This window comes from Phocoena phocoena, chromosome 5, assembly GCF_963924675.1.
Source record: "Phocoena phocoena chromosome 5, mPhoPho1.1, whole genome shotgun sequence".
Lineage (NCBI taxonomy): Eukaryota > Metazoa > Chordata > Mammalia > Artiodactyla > Phocoenidae > Phocoena > Phocoena phocoena.
Genome location: NC_089223.1, coordinates 67,193,140 through 67,216,448, shown reverse-complemented (window position 1 = coordinate 67,216,448; position 23,309 = coordinate 67,193,140). Strand labels below are relative to the sequence as shown.

Below are 23,309 nucleotides of genomic sequence, written 5' to 3'. Positions count from 1 at the left end.
CCGGGAGGGAGGGGATCTGCCAGGCTTCAGAAGCAATTGGGACTAGATAGCCATCAAGACAAGGTCACTGCACTGGCTATGTCTGGAGAGCTCTTCCCTCCCACTTAGTTTATCAGCTACTCATTATTCTTGTGTCCAGTCACTTCCTCAGGAAAGCCTCCCCTCCCCTGACTCAGCTCCCTGACTGAATCTCACCCAGAGACCTGGTTGGTCTCTTCAAACCTTTGGGGCAAATTAGAAAAAGGTGACGCTTTTGCATGGACAGCACCAGGGTGTGAAGAATAGGGTCCCCCTTCCTCTGGGCACATACAGCTTCACACCAGGCCTCATGGCTTGGTGAGAAGACTCTAGATGGGATTTCAGCCCACTTGTCCCCTTGGCTGTGCTGCTTTGCTCAGTGTACACACTGGCTTATCACCTGTGGACCCTGCAGTTCTCAGCTAGCCTGAATGGCTCTTGGAGACCCTAGTCTTTCTGTTGAGCCTCTCCTCAGAGCCTGTGCCCGTCTCAGTGAGGGACCACACAGTGGCAGGCAAGAGACTGAATTTGCATTGTCGAAGAGAGAAGTTGGAAAACCAAAGAAATAAAGTGACGTGCTGCTCACAAAAAAACCCTGTAGTCTATTGTATATTCTCAGAAGACTACCTTTTCTCACTACTTGTCAAAATAGGAGTTTTACTTTGCTTGCATGATTATTTAAGGAATGTCTCCCCTGCAAACTTGTAAGCCCCACAAGGACAGCAGTTGGGCCTGTTTTTGCCCAACATGTAATTCCTAGGGCCCAGAATTGTCTTGCACATGGAAAGCCCTTAATAAATAGTTTGTTTCATGAATAAATGAATGAGCAAACGAATGAGTGTGTGTTTATTCCTCTGAGACTGGTTTTTTTAATGAGGCGGGAGCCATGGCTGAGGACAGCTTATAAGCCCACAGACAGAGAAGGCTGCTTCTTCTTAATTCTGATTTTTAAAATTCCAGGGAAGGATGCTAAGTGGCCCATTTGAGATCATATGTCCACTGGGAGTGGTAGACACCCTGACTGGCAATTCCTATCAAAGCTCTTTTTGGTGAATGGTAGGGTGAGCAGTACCCCAAAAGAAGAGGAGACTCTTCCTGGCGAAAGAGGGGAAGGCTGGGCAGAAACAACTCTGATGGCCCCCATACTGCCATTGACTTGCCGTGGGCTGGTCGCTTCTGTCTTTGTTTCCGCACCTGTGAAATGAGGGAATGAGCTGAGCTCATCTCTGAGACCATCCAGCCCAATGTTCTCTTCCTTTTGTTCTGCTTCTGGTTTTGGTTCTGTTTCCTCCTGCCAAATTCTGTTCTAGTGCTGCATGTGTCAAGTGGAAAAAAACATGACTGTGGGCAGCCTCAGTCAAGGAAGGCTTAATGGAGGTGAGCTTTACGCTGAGTGGGAAGGGCAGGGGAGTTGTATATGGAGAGACAGGGAGGAGGGGAGGTTTCTCAGGGTGAGAGGCTGGCTGGGAGAAGTCTGTTAGGGACTGGTGTTGAGCCATTTGTTTGCTAGAAGTCTTTTTTTTTTTTAAGAGTAAATATCTTTGTAAGGGGTACCATGTTATCTCAACTATATTTTCTCCTGAATTAGCTTATCCAAGAACAGCAAGCCGGTCATCCACAAGGATCTGAGGGAATGAGACATTGAACAGGTAAGTTTTGATCATCAAAATAGGTCCTGAGTACAAGCATTTCTCACATGTATGAATTAGGCTGATCACCGTGGGGTCGATGTATACAGCTGACCCTTGAACAACATGGTTTGAACTACACAGGTCCATTTTGATGTGGTTTTCAATAGATATACAAAAATATACACGTAGAATATTGTGTGCAAGACTTGTGTGGAAGTGGACAGCCTATCCTTACACAGGCACGAGGTGAGTGATAGTATAAAATTCATAATGTGTTAGTTTTCTTACTGTTTTATAACTCTGCTCTCAAAGAATTACATTACTGTACAGTATGCTTCTCTCTCTCATAATTGGAGGCGCTATGTATCAGCCTATCATCACAGGTAAGTGGTTTTTAAAAAACATGTAACAGTGTTTCCAGCACTGTGTTATGAATATGACACCATATGCCATAAAAATTTTACAATGATTCATTCATTAGTGCATAGGCTAGGCTACTGGGAAGCCGTCCTATCAATTACACTAGGCTACCATAAAGCAATCATAATGCTGCTTCTTCATTATCAGTGCATGAATCATTGTACCTGTAAATATATACAAACTTCTTTTTCACATTATCTCTTCATTTTTGATGCCTAGTGTTAGTAATACACATAACATCTACAGTGTTTTGTATTATATGACAATATTGACGTAGGTGCTGACAGACGACTTGTAAACAGATGGTGTAAACTTATAGTATAGACAAATACAGTACTGTAAATGTATTTTCTCGTCCTTATGATGTTCTAAATAACATTTTCCTTTCTCTAGCTTACTTTGTTGTAAGAATACAGTATATGTTACATATAATATGCAATATATGTTAGCCAACTGTTTATCAGTAAGGCTTCCAGTCAACAGGAGGCTATTGGCAACTAAGTTTTGGGGGAGTCAAAAGTTATATGCAAATTTTTGGTGCCCCCCACCGACCCCACTCCCAGTAGTTCAAAGGATAACTGTGCTTTGTACGTGTGCTGGTTGGGGGTGGAGGATAGCTTTGCTCCAATAGTGGGAGAGGGGACTCAGGGGGGCAGGAAGAAAAGAAGTGTCCCCCTTTCATGAAGCTTAAAATGCATGAGGCTCTTACACAACTAGCCCTAAACCCTTCCCATGATCATTAAGTACAATAACCTCTCGGTGCCTGTCTGTTCCCCTTCTAGTTTTTGAAGCAACCCCTCTGGTTTTCCTTAAGGATACTGTTTAAGCTCACTTCAATCTTTGTCAATCTTGTTCCTATTGGGGAACAGTGAGGTTTGCCTTCACTCCCTAAGGATGGGCCTTGCCCTGAAAGTGGGAGCAGTCTGTCCAAGAGGGCCATCCACCAGGCACCACAATGGAAGTTCTGGGAACCTGGGAGTGGGGCTGCAAGAGGGAGAGAAGGCTTCCAAGGGGATATGGCAAAAGGGGGGACAAGTGGCACAGTTTGGAGCTGCGTTCAGTGGCAATCCTATAACAACACTCTGCTACTTTGGGCCCTGCTCTCACACATCCCAACACATAGTCCTGTTGCTGCACCCTTGGATCTGTTTCACAAGTAAGAGAATAAAATTCCATACCCTGGAACTGGGGGAACTGTGTTTCATGTTACCACTAATGATGGACAGAGAGAACACAGGACATTGCCTGGACCCCTAGAACTATGCAAGATGTGACTACCTACTGGTACTAGAAAAATCGGTCCAGCTTCCACATTAGAGGCCCTGGAGTGTGTGTGTCGGGGGAGGGGAATGGGTGGGTAAGCAGCCCTCTGTAAAATGCTCTACAAAGATGCAATACAGCAGTGACTGAAAATACAGATCCGAAGCCAGTCTGCGAGGGTTTAAGTTTCCTGGTCCTGCCTCTCACTAGCCGTAAGACTTTGGGCAAGTTACTTTACCTACTTGTGCCTCTGTGCCCTCATCTGTAAAATGAGTTTAACACAAGTTTCTACCTTGTGGCATTGCTGGGAGGGTTAAATGAGTTCATACAGGTGCTAGAACAGTGCCTGGTGCCAAGTGAGTGGTACTTAAGTGTTTACCAATATTTATAGTCCCCCCAAAATTGTCTGTGCGTTTGAGATGTTTCCCAAAGCTGAAGTTATAAACTTTGAATGGAGGTTTAGAACAGACTAAGGTTGTGGTGATGGAGCTTGGAAGCCAGAAAAAGTGACTGTGAGGATGGAGGGATGGAGAATAAAATGGAAGCCGTTGCAAGGGCTCGAGGCTGGACTTTCAGGGTAAACCCACCAGACCATGCGGGGCAGGGGCGGGGGTGGGCAGGGTGGCTGGGAGGCCTAGAGCTCAGCAGGGGCTGATGAGGGCCTAGGGTCCCGGAGGAGGGGAAGAAACAATTAAAGGAGACACAAGGCACTGGACGATTGTGGGTAGGGTAGGGCCCAGGGTCTGGGTGTGGCTGGCTGCAGAAACAGCAGTTTTGACTGCAACCAGTTTGGAACTGGAGGTGAGCAAAATCTGGAAAGAAAGGAAGTTTATTTTTGGCATCTCCTCTCCAGAGAACACTGCTCGTCTTTTGCTCTATGTCTGATACCTCCACACTGCCTTGAAAATGCTGCCCTCCAGAGCCAAGCCTCCCCCGTCCCCACCTGGAACTGCTCCCCTCCCCCTCCACTGCCCTCACAAACCTCCCATTATTTGAGCGCAGGCTCCCAAGTCAGCCTGCCTCGAGGAAAGCTAGTGGACTAGTCTCTCACTAACAAAATAACTGATAGCCACGGACTAGTCCCTAAGGTGCCTTGATTTTAAAAAGTTTAAACTCGTAAACTAAAACGAATTTCTAATCTAGGAATTCGTAATTTAGGGGGTGATAGGGTGGGCGTTGGTAGGTTTCTGGCCTTTGACAGACAAGTCATCATTTTCAATGATTCTTAAAGAGAGTCTGTGATTCCCCAAATGTTAAAGGCATTTGCTTTGACCTATTTTGGCTGAGGCAGAGGAATAAAGTAAAACGTAAGCATTCAGCTTAGTGGGAAGAAAAGTTTTCAATTCTGTCAGTTAGTGGTGTGTGTGTGTGTTGTGTGTGCGCGCACGTGTGTCTCCAAATGCTTTTCTGTTTCTGTTTTGGAACCATAGATGTTTTCCTTAAATGCTTGGATTCACTGCTTTCCTCCCACCAACGTGGCTCCGGGGGTAGCTTCAACTGGGGTTCAGGCGCGACTGTTGGGAGGTATGGGGTAGCTGAGGCAGGTGTAACTAGGTTGTAGGACCTGGAATCGGCTTAGTCACGGGTTTTCGACATCCTACATCATCTTCCTTTCTAAAACAGGAAGTTCATACTTCCACAGCATGCTGTCATCACCAAGGAAGTGGGCATATATTTCCGCAGCGTGCGTGCCCCTCTTCCCTCCCCCATTTCCTATTGCTGTCTGCCGCTCCACCCACTCTCCCAGAATGCTTCCCTTTGCCATAATGAGATGCTCGGCAGCCACGACGTCTGGAGATGGATGGGGTCTCCTGTACTGCCCTGAGAGGGATGTTAAAGATACTGTATTCATGGAAGCAGGCTAGAAAAGGCGAGGAGAAATGAAGAGCCTCATTTCAACAACACACAGGAGCCGATGCTGGAGTAAAATGGTTTTTCCTTCTGTCTATGCCCTGCTAGCTGGGGTAACTGAAGCGATGCTGTACTTATGAAAGTCACTCTAAAGGTCATGGATTGTTTAGATTCTATTGGAAAATTATACCCTCTGAGATTGAATTTAATGTGACATCATTAGGACTTGATTAGCTCAATGCGGTTAAGGTGGAAACACCCAATTCAGAGAAGAACATGTGGTAATGAATGAATACATTTTAATTCAAATATTCCGTTAAATCCCTAGACAGGTGTGATTTCCATAAAATAAAAGGCCCTGGATAAAAAAGAGAGGTGTCGGTTTAGGCATCTTATAGTTGTGCTGGAGAAAAGATTAGTTTTAAAAAAAAAAAGGCTTATTAATGCTACCCTAATAGTCACGTGTCAAGAAATCTTGAAGGTTAGAAATAGTTTCAAAAATAAATGAAATTTTCTCTACATCTAGGAGAGGCAAAAAAAAAAATTCATTGCTAAATGAAATTGAAACACTGATGTAAAATCTCAGTGTAATTGAAAAATTCTTAGCTTTTCTGAGAGATCCCTAAGATGGCTGCTTCATAAAGGAAGAAACTAGGATCTTCTAGATATTTAAACATACAGACTCATTTTTACCCGAAATAGTCCCAAGCATAAAAATTAGCCTACTGCATCTCACAAGATTGCATTAGGTTCACACAGAAATATGTGGTGCCATCACATAATTGGTGCTCAAGCAGTCATTCCTGCTCCGCTCCTACTTTTATAAATGCTTTTATATATTTTATCTTATTTATCCCTTGAAGGTATTACTCCCATTTTTTTATAGATGAAGGAACTGAGGCCCAGGCAAGTTTAATGCCGGTTCTAGGGTTTAAGTGTAGGTGAGGCTTGAGTCTTAATTCAGGCTGGCCCAAGGGTAATACTTTTTGCCTTTGTCTCTAGTATAGCAGATTTAAAATCTTTTATACCAGTAACTGTGGCTTTCAGGGAAATGTATTACATCAAAGTACAAGGAAGAGAAATTATTCATTATGGGAACACAATATGTGTCTATTCAGGTAGAATCCCCTGTAATTTATTACGATCTGTTTACTCGTTTGGGATACCATCTTTCTATAGTCGCAGGAATTTCCTGTATCCATTTGAACTTCCAGTATCAATTTTCATTAAGCAAGTTTTTAAAGAGGTTGAATGACAGGCATTGATATTGGGTATTCATTTTTTTTTTTAATGTATAAAGTCTCACATGTCGGTTCCAAACTAGACTAATTTCACACTGGTGGCATGTCCTAGTGAAGGACGCTCTTGTATGCTAATTCAATGTTCACCGTAAACTCTAGAAGGGAGGAAAGAAGCCCAGCTAACAGAACATAGTGACTGCGGAGTCAGGGACTAGCTCAGAGGAAAAGACAGATTTGGGATGACAAGCTGACTGCGAGGGGGAAGAGTATATTCCAGAATGTGCTGAGTCCCAGAGAGTGTCACACAGACCACAGCAGCTATCATTTATTTTATTTTTAATTTTTTTGCGGTGTATGGGCCTCTCACTGTTGTGGCCTCTCCCGTTGAGGAGCACAGGCTCTGGACGCGCAGGCTCAGCGGCCATGGCTCACGGGCCCAGCTGCTCCGCGGCATGTGGGATCTTCCCGGACCAGGCACGAACCCGCGTCCCCTGCATCAGCAGGCGGACTCTCAACCACTGCGCCACCAGGGAAGCCCAGCTATCATTTATTGAGCATTACTATGTGCCAGGCACTTTTAAGAACTTTACTTGTTATTTACTCATTCATTTAATCCTCACAACATTCCTACGAAGTAGGTCCTACTATTTTCACTATTTTGTTGATGAGGAACCAATACGATTTTAATCCAGGCCATCTAGCTCCAGAAAGCCTAAATTCTGCTTCAGAAAAAAATGGCAAAAGTGCTCCAAGGCTAAAAAGTGTCCAGTGTAGAGGTGGTTCCAGAAAGTTCCATCTGTTAAGGTTTTTTTATACTGGGACACACGTTAGAGCCCTAGTGGAGGCAGATGAAAAAACTGGAAGTCTCTTGAATGTGCATTATAAGCCCACATGACAGAAGCATATCAATTTTATGAAGTAACCAGTAGTGACTGTTACTTGTTTGTTTAATAGTCAGTGTTCTGACCTCTAGTGTAAGAGCAGAGATTGTCCCTTTTGGTAACAATGAGGAAAATGTCTACTTCTATGCTTTTTCCTTTAACCTGATAATTGGGACCCGACTATATGCAGGTGTTGAGAAATGAAACCAACATTTTTATTACCCTAGTAGCATCTGGCAACTGGCTATTTGCAAAACTGTTCTATGTATATATGTGAAAAGCAACATATGTTATAGTGACATACGTAATTAAATTAAGAGCTGAAACTGGTTCCCAATAACACAGGCCTCAGTGGTTAAAAGGTTAATTCCAGTAGGCTGAAGAGGCTGCCCCCTCTCACTGATATATATTTATTACATTTAGTAGGACCTCATTAGATACTCTGGATAAATAACCTCAATAATAATATACCATGAAGTAGACAGCTGCTTCTGAAATAAGATCAAAAGGATAAAATATAAGAAAGGTGAAGTAACCTGGAAATAATCTTTCTGACTCATATTTTTTATAATATATATCTACAAAGACAGCTTGAGTGGCTAGATATTCAACTCCAGAAAAAGGCCAGGTTTCACACACTATCTTTTAAAAGCACATTCATATCCATATTATTATATCCTTATAAATAAATCTCTCACGTATGTAGGGCATATATTAACCTGATTATGAAGAGTGAGAACTGAAGCCCAGCATGAGGACACTATATAACACAGGGAGTCTGGCTACTTACGGGGCACTATTACTTACTAGGTGAGTGGCAAGATACTGAAGTTCTCTAAGCCTCAGTTAACTTATCTGTAATTTGAGGATAATATTAGTACTCCATTGGGGGTGTTGTGAAGTTAGGTGGAATAATTAACAAGCAAAGCACTGTTAAGAGTAGAGCTTATCACACTGGAAACACTAAAAAAAGCCGTCATCCTTTGGGTCAGCAAATTGTCAGTTGGTTATGAGTTTGGAGAAATAAAGCATCCTGATCTCTATGGATATATTTACTCCTCCCCCCACCCCCCATATCCTGGAAACCCACTTAGCTGGACGTTTTGTAACTAGTGGAGTTCTACACACTCTCTCACTGTAATCTGAGGCTGAATTAATTCCTTCCTGCAGTTTGTTTTCTCATTCTCTTCACATCTCCACAGGGCACATTTATCTATTTGTCTGAGCAGGCCCAACTTTACTTCAGTCTTAAGGACTGTGCCATTCTCCATTCTGTAACCCCAACCCTAATAACATGCAGGAAAAGCAAGCTATAATGGAATTTGTGGAATTTGGGGAAAAGTTCTAAAATTTTCTTAAAGAGCACTGCTATTCTTTCTCACTAGACTCTTCCATATCAAATTTCAATCTAGGCTTAAGGTATTTAAAAATATATGATTAAAATTAATGTTGGGCAACAAATAATATGGAAAGATTCCAATTAAATTAGGTATCAGTTGACACAAAGTAACTTGCTTTAATATTACCTTAAAGCAGCAACTGGGTGAAGCAAAATGGCATAGAGACTGCATTCCCAAATATCTCTACCCACCACAGTCCCAAGACAATTATTAACTTGTCTTGGATATGAATATAAATGCACAGAAGTGTAACATTATTATCTCAGTAGACATCCCCACAGGGATCGAGTGATTTGGGAATGCTACCAATGAGAAAAAATAGAAATGTATTATATATTAAAAAATTCCGTACTGAACTTCATAAAAAAGAAGGCAATATTCCAGCTCTGAAGTACAGAATTTGAAGTAGACTGATATAATAACTTTCAAATGGAGACGGAGAGTTGTTTCCCCACCTTTGGAATTTGAAGCCTTGCTAATTGGACAGTGTGGTGCAGGGGAAAGATCTGGTCTAGGAGTTAGGATACTTGAGTTTAATTAATGCTTTGCTATTAACTAGCTGAGTGACTTCGACTACATGTTTAACTCTTTTGGACCTCAAGTTTCATATTCCTAAAATGAGGAAGTTGGATTTGATAATCTCCAAAGTTCCTTCGAGATCTAAAATTACACCTTACAGTCAACATTCAGTTCACTTTGAGGAAGAGTTAACTAGTGCCTACTATTTGAAAACACTGTACTAGATGCTAGGGACATAAAGATAAATACAACAAGCTTCCTACCCTCAAAGGTTTATAATCTTATAGATTATTAAAATGACAGGGTAATAGTTGCAGAATATTATGCAGTCATTTAATTATACCTGTTTTATTACTCATAACACATGTGGGGCAGGGAGGCTTAGAAGACTATGAGCTTTGCCTCTCAATCCTCAGGCTATAGCCAACTCACTAGAAAGATCTGAGTAAATTACTTTCTACATCGGTTCTTTTCTTTGAAAATAATCATACTGACCCTGAAAGTGATGCTGGAAAATAACAAAAGTTGTATATTCTATACATTTTTATGGACCACATGGGCCAGAGGAGTGTTGGGTGCTGGGGCACAACAGCTGGCAGGTACTTCATGTAGATTAACCATTATATACATTATTATACAGTTTGCTGCAAATAAATCAATATAGCAAATGACTACCTAAAATTAATTGTGGCCTTATTTTAATTTAGAGGTCTCAAGAAACAAGTCCAGGGCTTCCCTGGTGGCGCAGTGGTTGAGAGTCTGCCTGCCAATGCAGGGGACACGAGTTCATACCCGGGCCCGGGAAGATCCCACATGTCGCAGAGCAGCTGGGCCCATGAACCATGGCTGCTGAGCCTGCACATCCTGCGTGTCCAGAGCCTGTGCTCCGCAACGGGGGAGGCCACAACAGTAAGAGGCCCGCGTACCGCAAAAAAAAAAAAAAAAAAAAAGAAACAAGTCCATTTCTGTGCAAAATAATATGTCTCAGCCCTTGAAGTACCATGATAAGCCGTAAAAAGCCATACAAATATTACATATGCAAAATATTATAAACTTGTATAAACTATAAATGTTTCCTAGATGTAGAATAGGTTGAAAACACAAATGGGGTAAAGAATGCAGGAGCAGTTTTTCTGCTCAGACTAAGGACAGACATGCTGACAATTAGATCTGCCCCAAAAGATCTAATTTGTTTTTTTCAAAAGAGAGGGGTGGAGGGGGGAATCAATGGGCCTCTCTTTTATTTGGCGACAAGCAAGTGCAAGAAAGTTCATCCGTAATTTGTTCAGTTGTCTATCTTTTGCACATCTGTGTTCTGGCCGGAAGGGACTTTGAGGTTTTTCTGCAGCACATGAACATCAGCGAACTCTATCCTCTTATAGTAGTTCTTCTTTGTCTCAATAATCTCAAAGCCAAACTTTCTGTAGAAGTCAATTGCAGACTCATTGCTGATCTGGACATGCAGATAGATGTTGTCAAAAGTGCCATCTTTTTCACAGATGTTTAAGACATGATTTAACATTTTAGTTCCTATTCCTAGCCTTCGGTATGGTGCCGGACATCCTAGTGTCATGATGTAAAGTATCTTCTGATTCTGTGAATGATCCACCCTTCAGCATACTGTACCTACTGCAATATCATTGAAACAGGCAAGTATTTCAGAGTCCAGAGGCACCTACCCACCTCTGCAGGGCCCAGCTGACGCTCTGTCAGGTTAAAGGTCACCAATGATGAGATGAGATTTTTGTCTTGTCTGAACTAAACCTGAAGTGGATAAATCAGGTTCAATTCTGAGAATCTATGATTTGATGAAGTGATCCATAAGTGTTTGAATGACAGAAACATGATAGATATAAAATTATAAGGATGTAACTTATTAATGAGACATTAAGGATTAAGAGGGATGGAGTATATTACAAGGGGAGTAGTGTGGGACAGAGGAACTGGTTTCATCTTGTTCTTTCAAATATTGTTGCTTTTAGCAGTAATATTTATGCCCTGATTTGAAACTTAAATTTCAGAACCCTGAAAGTCAAAAGCCTTGGCTGTATAAGTCTAAAACAAAAACGACTGTTTTGTTACTGGTCGTTCTTAGTGTCATCCATCCTTTGAGGCCGGAGGGTGGATTGGCCCCGCTGCAGGATGGCGCAGGGGTTCTTCATATAGAGAAGCGGTGTTTGTGTGTTGTGGCTGGGATAGGAGGGGGGCAGCCCTCCGTTAATATCTCAAAATATCATTCCGCTACAATAATATGGTTGAGTGTGATGAGTTGGTTTGAAAGCCTTAAGAAAAACTGGTCGGAACTCATGAAAATGGTGCGAATTCTTGACTTAGGAAACTCAAATGGTCAGAAGTCACCTAAATTAACGCCTTCCTCTGCCAAATAACAGCCAGTTTTGTTTTCTGGACAGTTTCTTGGCGTTACTGACTTATGCGCTTACGCTAATTGTCCTTTGAGGGCTGGTTACTTGGCCCCTGGACTCGCCGACGTGCCAGGCTGAGCCCGAAACTCAGAGGGTGGCCCTGGGTTTCCTGCACGCTGTCTGGGGGAGCGCACATTGTGTATCACCGACAACGCAGCATTTGAAGCCTTTAGAAGAGCCCATTTGTGACGAAGGAGGAAGAAATGTGCTGTCTCTGGAAAAGAAGTGCATTTCGAAAACGAGGAGAGGATGGGTTGTTGCACAAGAAAGAATTTGTTCCTCACCAGAGAGTTTGCTGGAAATGAAGACGCGGCGATGCTTTATCCAGTTTCTAGCTGTACGAAACGGCTAGCAAGAGAAGTCCCAGTCCAAGTTCGGCGCGGACTGGGCTCCTGCAGAGTGCCGCTCGGAGGCGTGGAGACAAGCAGGAGACTCCGAGGCGTCGCGCCAGGCGCGAGGGAAGAGCTGATTCCCCTACTCTGTGCAGCGGGATGCAAGCCGCCCCAACTGCTCTTCCCCTGTTCGGTTCTTCGGGAAACACTTCGCGTGCTTTGTTTCAGACGCCAACCCATCTTTCTCGGTTGGTCTACAGCTCCACCAATCCCGCCCGCCCAGGGCGGGGCTTCAGGGTCAAGGTGGACCAATTCCCCAGCCTCGCCCCTACACGCGCTTTCGGACCCCCGGGGCTGAGTGACAGTGGTCGGGTCCAACCTGCTCTCCCAGAACGTGGCCTCCGCCAGGGGCGTTAGGGAACGATGCGCCGGAACCAATCACATTGGACCTCGGGGGGCGGGGCCTCTTTGCCAGCTCCAGACCGGCGCTCTCCGCACTCCCTTTGCCAAATGAGAGATGAGGAGGGGCGGTCGTACAGTCAAGGTTCAGCCAGTGGAGGAGGAGAGGTGGGCGGGTCGGGAGTGCCTGGCGGCGGGTCCTCAGCTCCCAGCCGAGGTGCGGCGAGCCGGTGGGGGGACCGCGAGGCGAGCGCGGGAGCCTGGGCGGCGAGCGCGGTGTGAGCTACCCGAAAATGCACTCGGATGCCGCCGCTGTCAGTGAGTAACAGAGAGCTAGCCGGCCGGGAGCGGGCGGCTGCCAACACTCTCTGCTCATCTCCCACAGTCCCCGCTCTGCGCCTCCAGTCCCAAAACGCACCGGGAGACCCTACCCGGGAGCCACCCCTTCCCCTCCCGGGGCCAGGGCGGGCGGTGACGCTGCGGGCGGCGCGGGGCGGGGGCGGGCGTGGGGGGAAGGGGCCGGCCTGCCGGGGGAGGGCGGAGGTGAGGGGGGTGGGGACTGGCTCCATTTCAGTGTTGGGGGAAGGGGGGGCGGGACGTGCGATGAAGGGCCGGGACCAGAGTGTCCCGGGTGAATGGAGGTGGAGACGGCGGTGGGCGCTAGCGAGCAGGGCTGGGGGTTGGCACCGGCGGCGGCGGAGAGAGAGGGAGCGAGCGAGCGGGGCGCAGGGGTGAGGATTTCCTAGGGGCCGAGCGGTGCGGGCGGCTCCGTGAGAAAGGCGGGTGAGTGCTAGGGGAGCGCGGGGGCGGGGACAATGGGAAGAAGGGCTGGATGGCGGGGGTGTGGGGGGGGAACAATGGGGTGGGGGATTGGGGGCAGCGGCCGTGCGGGGCAGGAGGGCGGGCGAGGAGATGAGGGCTGATGTAATGGGAAAGCGAATGGTGGGAGGGATTGGGGTGTGATGGGATAGTTGGGGAGTCCGGCGGGCGGTAGGGCCTTAAGAAGCGTGGAGGGGTAACTGGGAGTGGTGAGAGGAGGCAGACGTCGGGGTAATAGGATGGAGCAGGTGTTGGGAAGGTAGGGTAATTGGGAGTGGAGAGGAAGAAGGTGGGGAGGGTTTGGGGTGACGGGTTGGAGGTAGGGGTAGAGGAGGTGCAGTGGGGGTGAAGAGCTGGTTGGGAGGGAAGGGAGGTTGGGAGGGGCCGGGGCAGGGGTAAAACTGTCTTGTCTAGATTCGGTCCGCGTGGGGCTGGGGGGAAGGTGTCAGACTACGCGTTTGGGGGAGCTGTATCCTCCCCCGGATTAGGGCCGGGTTCCTTGAGGGGGAGCTCTGAGGTTTGGGGTGCTTGGAAAGGAGGGGGCGGGGCTGAGGTGGAGGGGGCGGGGGAGGTGCCCAGAGGTTGGCGCTGGCCGCGGTTTCCCCCGAGCGGCGGGAAGCGAGGTCAGCGCTGGCGCGGGCTCTGGCTGCAGGAGTGGGAGGCGGGGCAGGGGAGCGGGCTGCGGGTTTTCCGTGGTGGGAGCCGGAGGGGTCGGCCCTGGAGGCCAGGAGCGTGGGGCGGAGGGTGGTCCCTGGCGGTCCGTGGATTTGGCAGTCTGTGACGCAGTTGTCTAATTTCTGGTCGTCAGGTGTGGAGGCTGGTGCCTCGGGACCCGCTTCCCTGTCGGGAGGGCCGGACCACAGGCCCCGCGCAGCGCCCGCGGGTCGCGACCTCTCCCAGCCTTGCGGAGAAGGCGCTTTAGGGGTTTCCCTTAGGGTCTGGCTCCAGTCGCCGGGTGTGAGGCGAAAGGCAGTCCCGCGGAAAGGGGAAAAGCAGTCCTGCGGCATTCTGGGACTTGTAGTCCGGGCCGCGGTTGGGTTGGGTGCACGTGGGTAACTGTGGAAACGAGTCCCAGAATGCAGCGCGCCCCTCAGAGCTTCCCAGCTCTGCTAACTCGTGCTTTATTCCCCGCGGACTCGAGCGCGTTGAAGGGCGGTGCTCCTGGCCCTTGGGACCTTCTCCCTGTGTCAGCGGCCGGGGGAGAGAACCAAGGCAGACGCAGTCCTTTCGCACTTAGGTTATTGATCCCCGAGTTGATTATTTCCCTCTGCGTTTGGTGGCGTTACTTGTAGAATAAATGCTTGGTTTTGAACCATCTAGTCCATAGGTTGTGGAAAAACGTTCAAGATGCAACACAATCTAAAGCAGCGTTTAGGATGGTGTATATTTGTGGCATCCAGTGTATATAAACACTAGGTTAAAATGTTCCATCTTAGACAAATCTGGGAATGCAGTGGAGACACATGTAAACCTTGTGAAGATGGTATAAATTATGCGTTTGTAGTTCTTGGGCTGTTTGGATTGCCAAAGGAGAAGGGGACTTTTGGAAAAAGGATGGGCTTGAAATGAATGACTGTTGGAGGCGGCTTAATGGAATTGAGGGTGGACATGGTCCCATTCATTTAAGCCAGCGTGAAAATGTGAAGATGAGCGAAGGGAATATTTGATGTCTTCAGTTTTCAAAGAAGCATGGGAAGCAAATGAGACTAGAGGAAGGTAAACTCAGTGCAGGACCTTAAGAGGTTTCCATGTTTTTTCGTTTCTGTTCTTTAATATTAGAAACCATCCATTTAGACTGTAGACTCTACAAACATCACATCCTTTGCCAAGTTTTTTTTACCATTTATATGCGATGACTCCAAAACCTGTAATGATTAACTCAGAGATGACGGAGTATTTTTATGTGTTGTATAGGGTATTTTGAAACTGTTGGTAGCATGGTCACTAGAAGAGTATTATGATGACCCTAATGATAAAAATTTTACCAAGAAGTCCAAAGATTTGGAAACTGGTATGGTTACAAATGAACTGAACTTGAGTGATTTTATCAGGAAAAGATTTATATCTATTTTATATTTTACTTAAGCTTATGGTGAAATACCCAGGAAATCCTTTGTGATATGTAACATGGTCATGTTTGTTTGTTTGTTTTAATGTGCATTTATCACTGGAATTTGCTCTTGTAAAGGGTGAAGTGTATGAGGTTGAAAACAAGAGCTGTACAAGATGGTGTTTTTAAAGAAAATATTAGGCTAGTCATTTTTTTCCCTTTTCTTTTTTTTCAATTTCATCCCAAAGGGCAGGTGCCCTATACACACACATGACACTCCCTCTCCCCCAGCCCCAAACCCTGGGTTCCTGTACATAATCACCTTATACTTTCTGCTCTGGTTTTTAGGTTCCTCTTTGATTTTTGGCCTTTGGGGAGGTTCTGTGTTTTCTTATGAACAAAATTTTTTGACTGTTTTAAACAGATGGTTCCAACTTAATGATGGTTCGACTTCACACTGGTGCTAAAGCAATATGCATTTGATAAAAGCTGTACCTCGAATTTTGGATTTTGATCTTTTCCCAGACTGGTGATGTATGGTAACTCTCTTGATGCTGGGCAGCAGGCGGCATTCCGTCAGACACAATACACTTATTACCAATTTGTACCCAGACAACCCTCCTGTTTTTCACTTTCAATACAGTTTTCAATAAATTACCTGAGATATTCAACATTTTATTATAAAATAGGCTTTGAGTGAGATGATTTTACCCAAGTGTATGCTAAGGTAATAAGAGTTCTGATCATGTTTAAGATAGGGTAGGCTAAGCGGTTATCTGTAGGTTAGGCATATTAAATGCATTTTCGACCTAGGATATTTTCAGTTTGCAGTGGTCTTACTCAGGGTAAGTGGAGGAGGATCTGTACTGGTAAGAATTTTCAGGTTATCTTGTCAATAACGTTGCCAGGAAAGAAAGCCCCTCATTTTCTCCACTTCAGAGGATTTCTGTACTTGTACTCTTTTCTTCCTCAGTTCTTGCCTCCAGGAATTACCCCTATTAACACTTGATCACATTTTTTTCAAATATTTTTTATCATTATATCCTTTTCTCTTTTCATCTTTAACTGCTCCCAGAACCTCTTATTAGCTTATTGCTTGCTTCCTGACAATAATATATGCTTGCATTTTTCTCATCTCGATAATAACAATCTTGCTTAGTCAGCAGTGTAAAAATCATGGTTTTAGAAACTGACCTCATAATGACTTTTGTTGTATCAGTTAGGATGCCTCTGGCAAATAACAATACTCAATCAAACATGGCTTAAGTAGTAGAACTTATTATTGTTAGCAAGAAGTTTAGTGATAGATGGTTCTAAGGCTGGTGCAGAGTCCTAATGATGTCTTAAGAATCTAGGCTCTTTGTATACTTTTTTCCTCTCTTAGTATTTGGTTTATCAAGAGCCTCAGGCTCATTGCCTCATGTTTGCAGTATGGTTGCTGCAGCACCAGACATCATGCCTATGTAAGAAAAGGAGGGAAGGACCATCCTTACAGTTCCCTCTTAACAGAGTGGAGTCTTTTTCTCACCTTGGTGACTTCCTCTTTAGTCTCACTGGGTAGAATTGACCTCATGCCACTGCTAGTTGTGAGGGAGGTGGAGAAAGTGAAAGTCTGGCATTTTCAGCTTCTGTTGTGGGATGTGGACTTTGCTAGGGTGGAAGAAGGGTGAGGAGAATGCTCTGGGTTAGTAGCCTGCAGTTATTTCCCTGAATCAGCTACTTTGTCCAGTTGTCTCTGGCTTGGACTCAGTTTTTTAATCTGTTGATTTATTTTCTGTTTCATTCTAAAATAGAGGTGACTTACTAAATATAGATAAAATTCTGTTGAGAGAAAGAAAATACAGATTTACAGGCTACACATAAATGCTTGCTGTATGTTAGAAATGGGCCATATATTTGGTTCTGAGCTTCCTAGTAGCCAAAATAAAGAGGAAAACAAGACCAATTAATTTTATTCATTTGGTTAATGAAACTGCAGTTCATTTAATAACCCAAGCTGGAAACTTAGACATTTCTCATCCTCTTTCCCTGGTCAGTAGCGAGAGAGAGGCTGTATCTCTTCCCATGCCTGTCCTTTCTTTTCCATACCTATTGCCATTGCCCTAGGTCTGATCCATTCTTTCTTATATTGTAATAACCAGTAATCCTTTTGCCAGGCTCAGCCTCCTTTTTATCCTCTCCATCAGCAGTTGAATATCTTTGTCCTTACGATCCCCCTACCCCAAAACCTCAGAGGCTCCTAGTTGCTTACTGAAATAAGACTCCTCAGAAGCTGGGGTTGAACCTGTTCTGTAGTTTAAGCTCAGTTTTGAATTCCCCCAGCACTGCTCCCTCCCCACTGCCTTCAGTGCTACTTCAGTGGGAGTTCTGTGTTCCTTGTTCCCTCTCTCGAAGGCTCTCTCCTTCCATTGAATCTCCAAAGACTGTTTACTTCTGTTCTCAGTTTTATCTTATTTAACAGTAGCTGCTTGTTCACTTATTTGTCCCCTCCCCAATTAGATGATAAGCCCCCTGAGATCTGGGACTGTGTCTTACTTAGTAACCACTTTATGGTCCAGCAGAATGCCTCGCTTAGGACCTCAAATATGTAATGAATTGAACTTAAATGGTTAACTCTTGAGCAGTTGGTGAATTATCTGGAAAATTTTAATGTTTCCTCCTGCTATCCTGCATGCTTCCGAGGTGTCTTTCATTGTCTTTAGATTTATCTTCCGGGCATACAAACTTATGCTTATTCATTCTATGCCCTTTTTTGACAAAGTTGTCCTGTACAAACCAATTTAAGTAATAAATATGTTTAAATACATGCAGATACCAGTTTTGAAGAATGTCTGTGGCATGGAGCGTTTCTCAGGGAGTGGAGTGCTGGTGATATGCTGAGGGGCCCGAGAGCGTGCGTGTGACAGTACGCGCGTCTGCTTCTGACCTGGTGTGTAACAGGCCACCGAGGTGGGGAAGGCTTGGGCAGGGCTTGGACGGCCTGGATGTGTCTGTTTTTCCCCTCTTCTTGTTTTATGACCAGATTCTGGTCCAAAGGGCTTATTTCTTAATGTTAACAATACATTGAGGCTCACTAAAGGCTTGCTTTCTTTAGAAAGTGAACTATGTTAGTTGGAGGTGAAGTTTCTGAGCCTCTGATGTTAATGCTAACATCTCTTCGTAGGTGGTCAGCTTAAATTAGAGTTAATAGCTTTTCACAGCTTATTCTTTTTTCTTATTCTGAGATTCAAGTTAGGAGAAGTACCTCTTGAGAGTTATTCTGTTAAGTAGAATGTACATTTAAAAATATTTGTGGCTATAAAAGAGGCTATAATTTGTGGCTTATGTTTTAAATAGAAAAAGTATTGAAATTTTAAATAGAATCATATATTTTAGCAATTGTTGCATGACTGTTTCAGATCTAAGGATCTTTTTTCTATCATGTTCAGTATTCTAGTAGACAAAGTGACTGCTGCTTTAGATTTTAATTGTTTTTCTTTTAATCAGAAGATGCCGTTAATGAGTTATTTTCCATCTAGGAAGGTAGGCTTGTAGTTTTTGAGACTACTAATTAATATATTGAGTAAAACACTAAATGATGCAGAGGAAGATCCCCACCCTCCCCATATAACATTACCTCTGGGTATGATTTTTTTTAGTTCCATCTTTAAAGATATTTTCCTTGTGAATATTTTGCTGGCTGTATCAGTAGTACTTGCAGAGATGGTGTGTCATCCGTCTGTGTCCATGATGGCCTTTGCCAGTCTTCGGGGCCCAGGCTCTTCCTCTGATTGGGGAATTCTTACCATCAAAGGCAGAGCTGCCCAGATACACCCACACCAGGGAGTGAATCTGAAGCTGAAGGCAAGACATGGGAAGAAACTGGAAGTGCCTGGGGGCCATTTAAAGAGGATGGACAGTGGTGACCGCTGTTTCTAGAGGCCGTGGGAGCTGCAGTCCAGGCAGGTCCAGGCTGTGTCAGTGGTGCACTCTGCAGTATGCCCTTAGGCATTGTTTTGGTTGTACAGCTGATGTGCTTGGTCCTCTGGTTTTCCTAGAGATTCTGTGAACTACCCAATAACCTTTAAAAAAAAACCCGCTGTTCATATAGCTAGTTGGTTTCTGACGCGCACAACTAAGAATTCGGACAGATCCAACATCCAGACCCGTCATGGGTTGGTACTTGGCCGAGGCCCTTGTGGAGAAGAGCAGTGGTCTGCCTTTCCACCCTGGTTGGTCTCTGTTCAGAGTCCAAGAGTACTGGCTCGAGGTGACCCAAAAGGCTAAAGGAGGACACAGGCAGTGTCAGTTGGAGCTGCCTTTGCCAGTGGTCAGGCAGGACTCTGAGGCACGCATCAGTCACCCCACCGATCACACTCCATGGAGCTCTTACTGCTGTCTGTGCCTGATTCCATCTTTGTCCCCCCACCCCCTCCCCAAAATTCTTGAGAATATTAGGTATGGAAATAATATTGGTAGAATATTTATTTTGTTTATCCAAAATTATATCTGACAGTCTTAATTGCTTTTTAATTGACTTTATTGAGTATAATTTACATTCTATAAAACTGTACCCATTTGATAAATACGTGTGCGTGTAACCACTACTATAATTAAGATATAGAATGGTTTCATAACCCCTTAAAGTTCCCTTGTATCCCCTTGCAGTCTGTACTTCTCTACCTCCCACCACAGTTTTTTTAAAGATTTTTTTGATGTGGACCATTTTTTTTTAAAGTCTTTATGGAATTTGTTACAGTATTGCCTCTGTTTTATGTTTTGGTTTTTTGGCCACAGAGGCATGTGGGATCTTAGCTCCCCAACCAGGGATCGAACCCGCACCCCCTGCATTGGGAGGTGAAGTCTCAACCCCTGGACCGCCAGGGAAGTCCCCCACCACAATTTTTGGCATTTAATATATATCGTCTTAGGCCTCCTCCGTGTTAGTTGAAGATTTGTCATTTTGCTGTTCATGGGGATAGTACAGTATAAAAAGGTGTAATAATCTCTCTCTGTCTTTTTACTGAACTGTTAAATCCAAAGAAAAACTATCAAAAAAAAAACAAAAAAAACCAAAAAACTATCAGTGCTGTATAAATTATAAATCTGGTAATTAATACTTTACCACATAGAATGGTCTTGAATTAGATGACTTGTTCCCTTGAAAGATTTTCTGGTGGATGGCTTTTCTTGCTTCTCTGTGGGCCAAAGGCATACAATGCTAGGATTTGCTCCTTGGATACCACGATTTCTTTTAATTGTTATCTGGGTCAGGCTGAGAGGCAGGAAAGCATAGTAGTTAAGCGTGGGCCCTGGATCTGGGTTCTGCCTCTGTCAGTTGTGTGACCGTGGATAAATTACTCAACTACTCTGTATAAGCTTCAGATTCCTCATGCATAAAGAATACCTCCTGTATGGTATGGAGTTGTTCAGTCAACAGTGTTTATTGAACACCTACTAGGTACCAGGCCGTCTTCTTCATCTGTCATGAAGTTCCCCTTCCAGTGTGGGGGAAGATGCAGATAACAAGCAGGTAAATCATGTAGTATGTCAGATGGTGAGCAGTTCATTTGAGAAAACTCAAGCAGGGAAGGGCAGTGCACAGGTGCCCCTGTGTGTGCAGGGGGCAGAGGAGCAAGAGCAGGGACGTTGTAATTGTACGAGGCTCGGTCAGGGAAGGCCTCACTAAGAGGGTTGTCGGGCAAGCCCTGGTGGAGGTGAGGGGGCATTCCAGGGAGAGGGGACACAAATTCGGAGACTGAGGAGGGGAGCAAGGCTGTAAATGAGGAACAGCAAAGAGGCTGGTGTGCTAGGAGTAGAGTTGGGGACTGGGCAGAGAGAAAGAAGTAGGAGGCAAGATCAGAAGTGATCCTGAGCATTGAATTAGATAGAACACAAAGTATTTAGAGAAACGCTTGGCCCTTTTCTAATGATTACTGTGTAATGACAATTCCTTCATTAGCCTTTAAAAGGAGACCCTTGAGAGGAAAACAGGTTATAAGAAAGAAAAGAAGCAAGTGAAGCGTTCCCTCACTTAGTCACTCACCAAACCTTTTCTTGCTGCTGGGTGCTGCTGTAACAGCATGACTGAGCCTGGTCCTCGTGTTTAAGGAGCTTCCTTCCAGCAGGCTTAGTGGTGGATGCAGAGAGGTCCTGCACAGTTGAAGTATGGGGCAGGGCAAGGTTATCTGGATGCCTAGGGTGCTTTGGGAACAAATAGGGAGTCATTAAAATTATACTTCATTAAAATTATACTTCAGGGAAGGGTTAGCTATTGTCATGTGGGTTTAGCTTTTGAAGTTTTATTATGTGAAGAAAAAGATGGGTGTGTGCCTGAGGGGTGAGGTGGGAGGGTGCTTTCCAAGCAGAGGGAACCAGCCTGGCAATAGCATGGGTGTTGGATAGGCCAGAGCGAAGGGAGGCGAGGTGGAGGGATGGTCAGGAGCCACGTGGGAAGGGCTGAAAAGAGGCACTAGGGAGGGTTTACTGAGTGGAAAGGAAGTGAGGGGAGAGAGAGAAGTTAGAGGAGGTGGGGCGTGGGGAGAGAAGAGGAACAAAGTGGGATGGGGAGGGGAGGGAGTGACACATGTTTATACGCAGTGATTATTCTTGGGCTGCTCCAGCTGCGGTGCCTGCGTTAACTCATGTGATCCTCACCACAGCGCTCTGAAGTACGTTATGTAGGTACTGTTATCATCCCCACTTTCCAGATGAGGAAGCTGAGGTACAGAAAGGTTAACTAACCTTCTCAAGGTCACACAGCTGATAGGTGGTGAACTGAGATTCTAACTCAGGCATTCTGACTCTGGGGTTTAGGTTCCCTCCACTGCCTATGAAATAATACTCACTGTTTTATCTGTGCTTTTCATTTAATCCTTATGGTAACCTGGCAGGTATATTGGAATTCCATATTTTGTCACTGTTATCTTTGTTTTGCAGTTGGTTCTTTTCTTCTTGGAATGGGTCCCAACAGAATAAGGTGTAGGATGAATTCCTCCTTTCCCACTGCTCTTCTTCCCCTCATTTCTGCCATCTCACAGTGACAGTGGGTGTTTAAAAATGGATTCTCGCTGGGCAACTGATTGTGGCAAAGAAGAGTATTTCCATACTTTTTCTTTACTCACTAATGAAATAGTCATTTTTAGTCTTAGATTTTATTTTAAACAGACATTTGTATTAAGCACTTTTTAAACACATAATTTTTATATATAGGAGATACCTAACAAGATTGCAGAAAAGCCAGAAAGCTTATCTTTCAGTAGAGCTACTAATGTAGTTTTTGCGTAACATCTTTGAAATGATTCTCTTTCCTTTTCCTATAGTTGAGGGTGAGTTTAAGTCTTTTTCCCCTTTAAGATCTCTTTGTACAGATTCCATTCCCAAAATTATTAGACCGCAGATTACTTGTTCTTAATTAAACAGGAAGCTGAGAAGGAGTGTTGTACATTCAAGTCCAGGCAACTGGCTATTGAAGTGAGAGTTTTAAAGACCTGTCCTCTTGTCATCCCTTCTGCCCGTCTTTACTCTTTGATCTTCTGGGTTCAGTCTGTCTTAGTCTCTTCTATGTTGAATAATAATAGGGATTAAAATAATAAACCTTCATTAGTGCACAGTATGGGCCAGCACTGTGCTGAGTGCTTGGCATACACTGTCTCAGGAGTCCTCACAAGCCCTTGTGAGGAGGGGCCTGCTGTTCTGGTCTAGTGAGGTTGGGTTATAGGCAGGGCCCTCAGCTAGGACGCCGCAGAGCAGGGACTCTAACCCAGGGCTTTCCGAGGCCAGAGCTGCACTCTTTACTGTAAATCTGGCCTCTTCTGACATTAGTGAGATGAGAGGGTGATTTTTACTCTGAGCAATGGAGTGGACGGATCTCCGTTCTTCCGTGGGTAGGGTAGGGTGAAGAGGGTGAATCTAGGGCCCTGTGTACCTTGTCACGGTGGGAGAGCAGCCAGACTGGCTGTCCTGGAGTGGCCGACTCCGTTGAGATGGCACCACCAGCAGGCACAGGCTGTGCAGTGGATGACGGGTGCTAGGTGGCACGCCGCCTGTCTTGGGCGGGTGGCTTCTCTCCCAGCCGCTTCTACAG

The 23,309-nt window shown here is 44.9% G+C and overlaps 1 protein-coding gene across 1 annotated transcript in view; it reads left to right on the top strand.

Annotated features, from left to right (window-relative positions):
* The first annotated feature begins 13,010 nt into the window (after positions 1-13,010).
* The window catches only part of DCUN1D4 (defective in cullin neddylation 1 domain containing 4), a 65,026-nt gene continuing 54,727 nt past the window's right edge, over positions 13,011-23,309 (top strand). Inside the window, 1 exon segment of the mRNA XM_065878009.1 lies at positions 13,011-13,158. Within this exon segment, the coding sequence (XP_065734081.1) occupies positions 13,011-13,158 (148 nt within the window).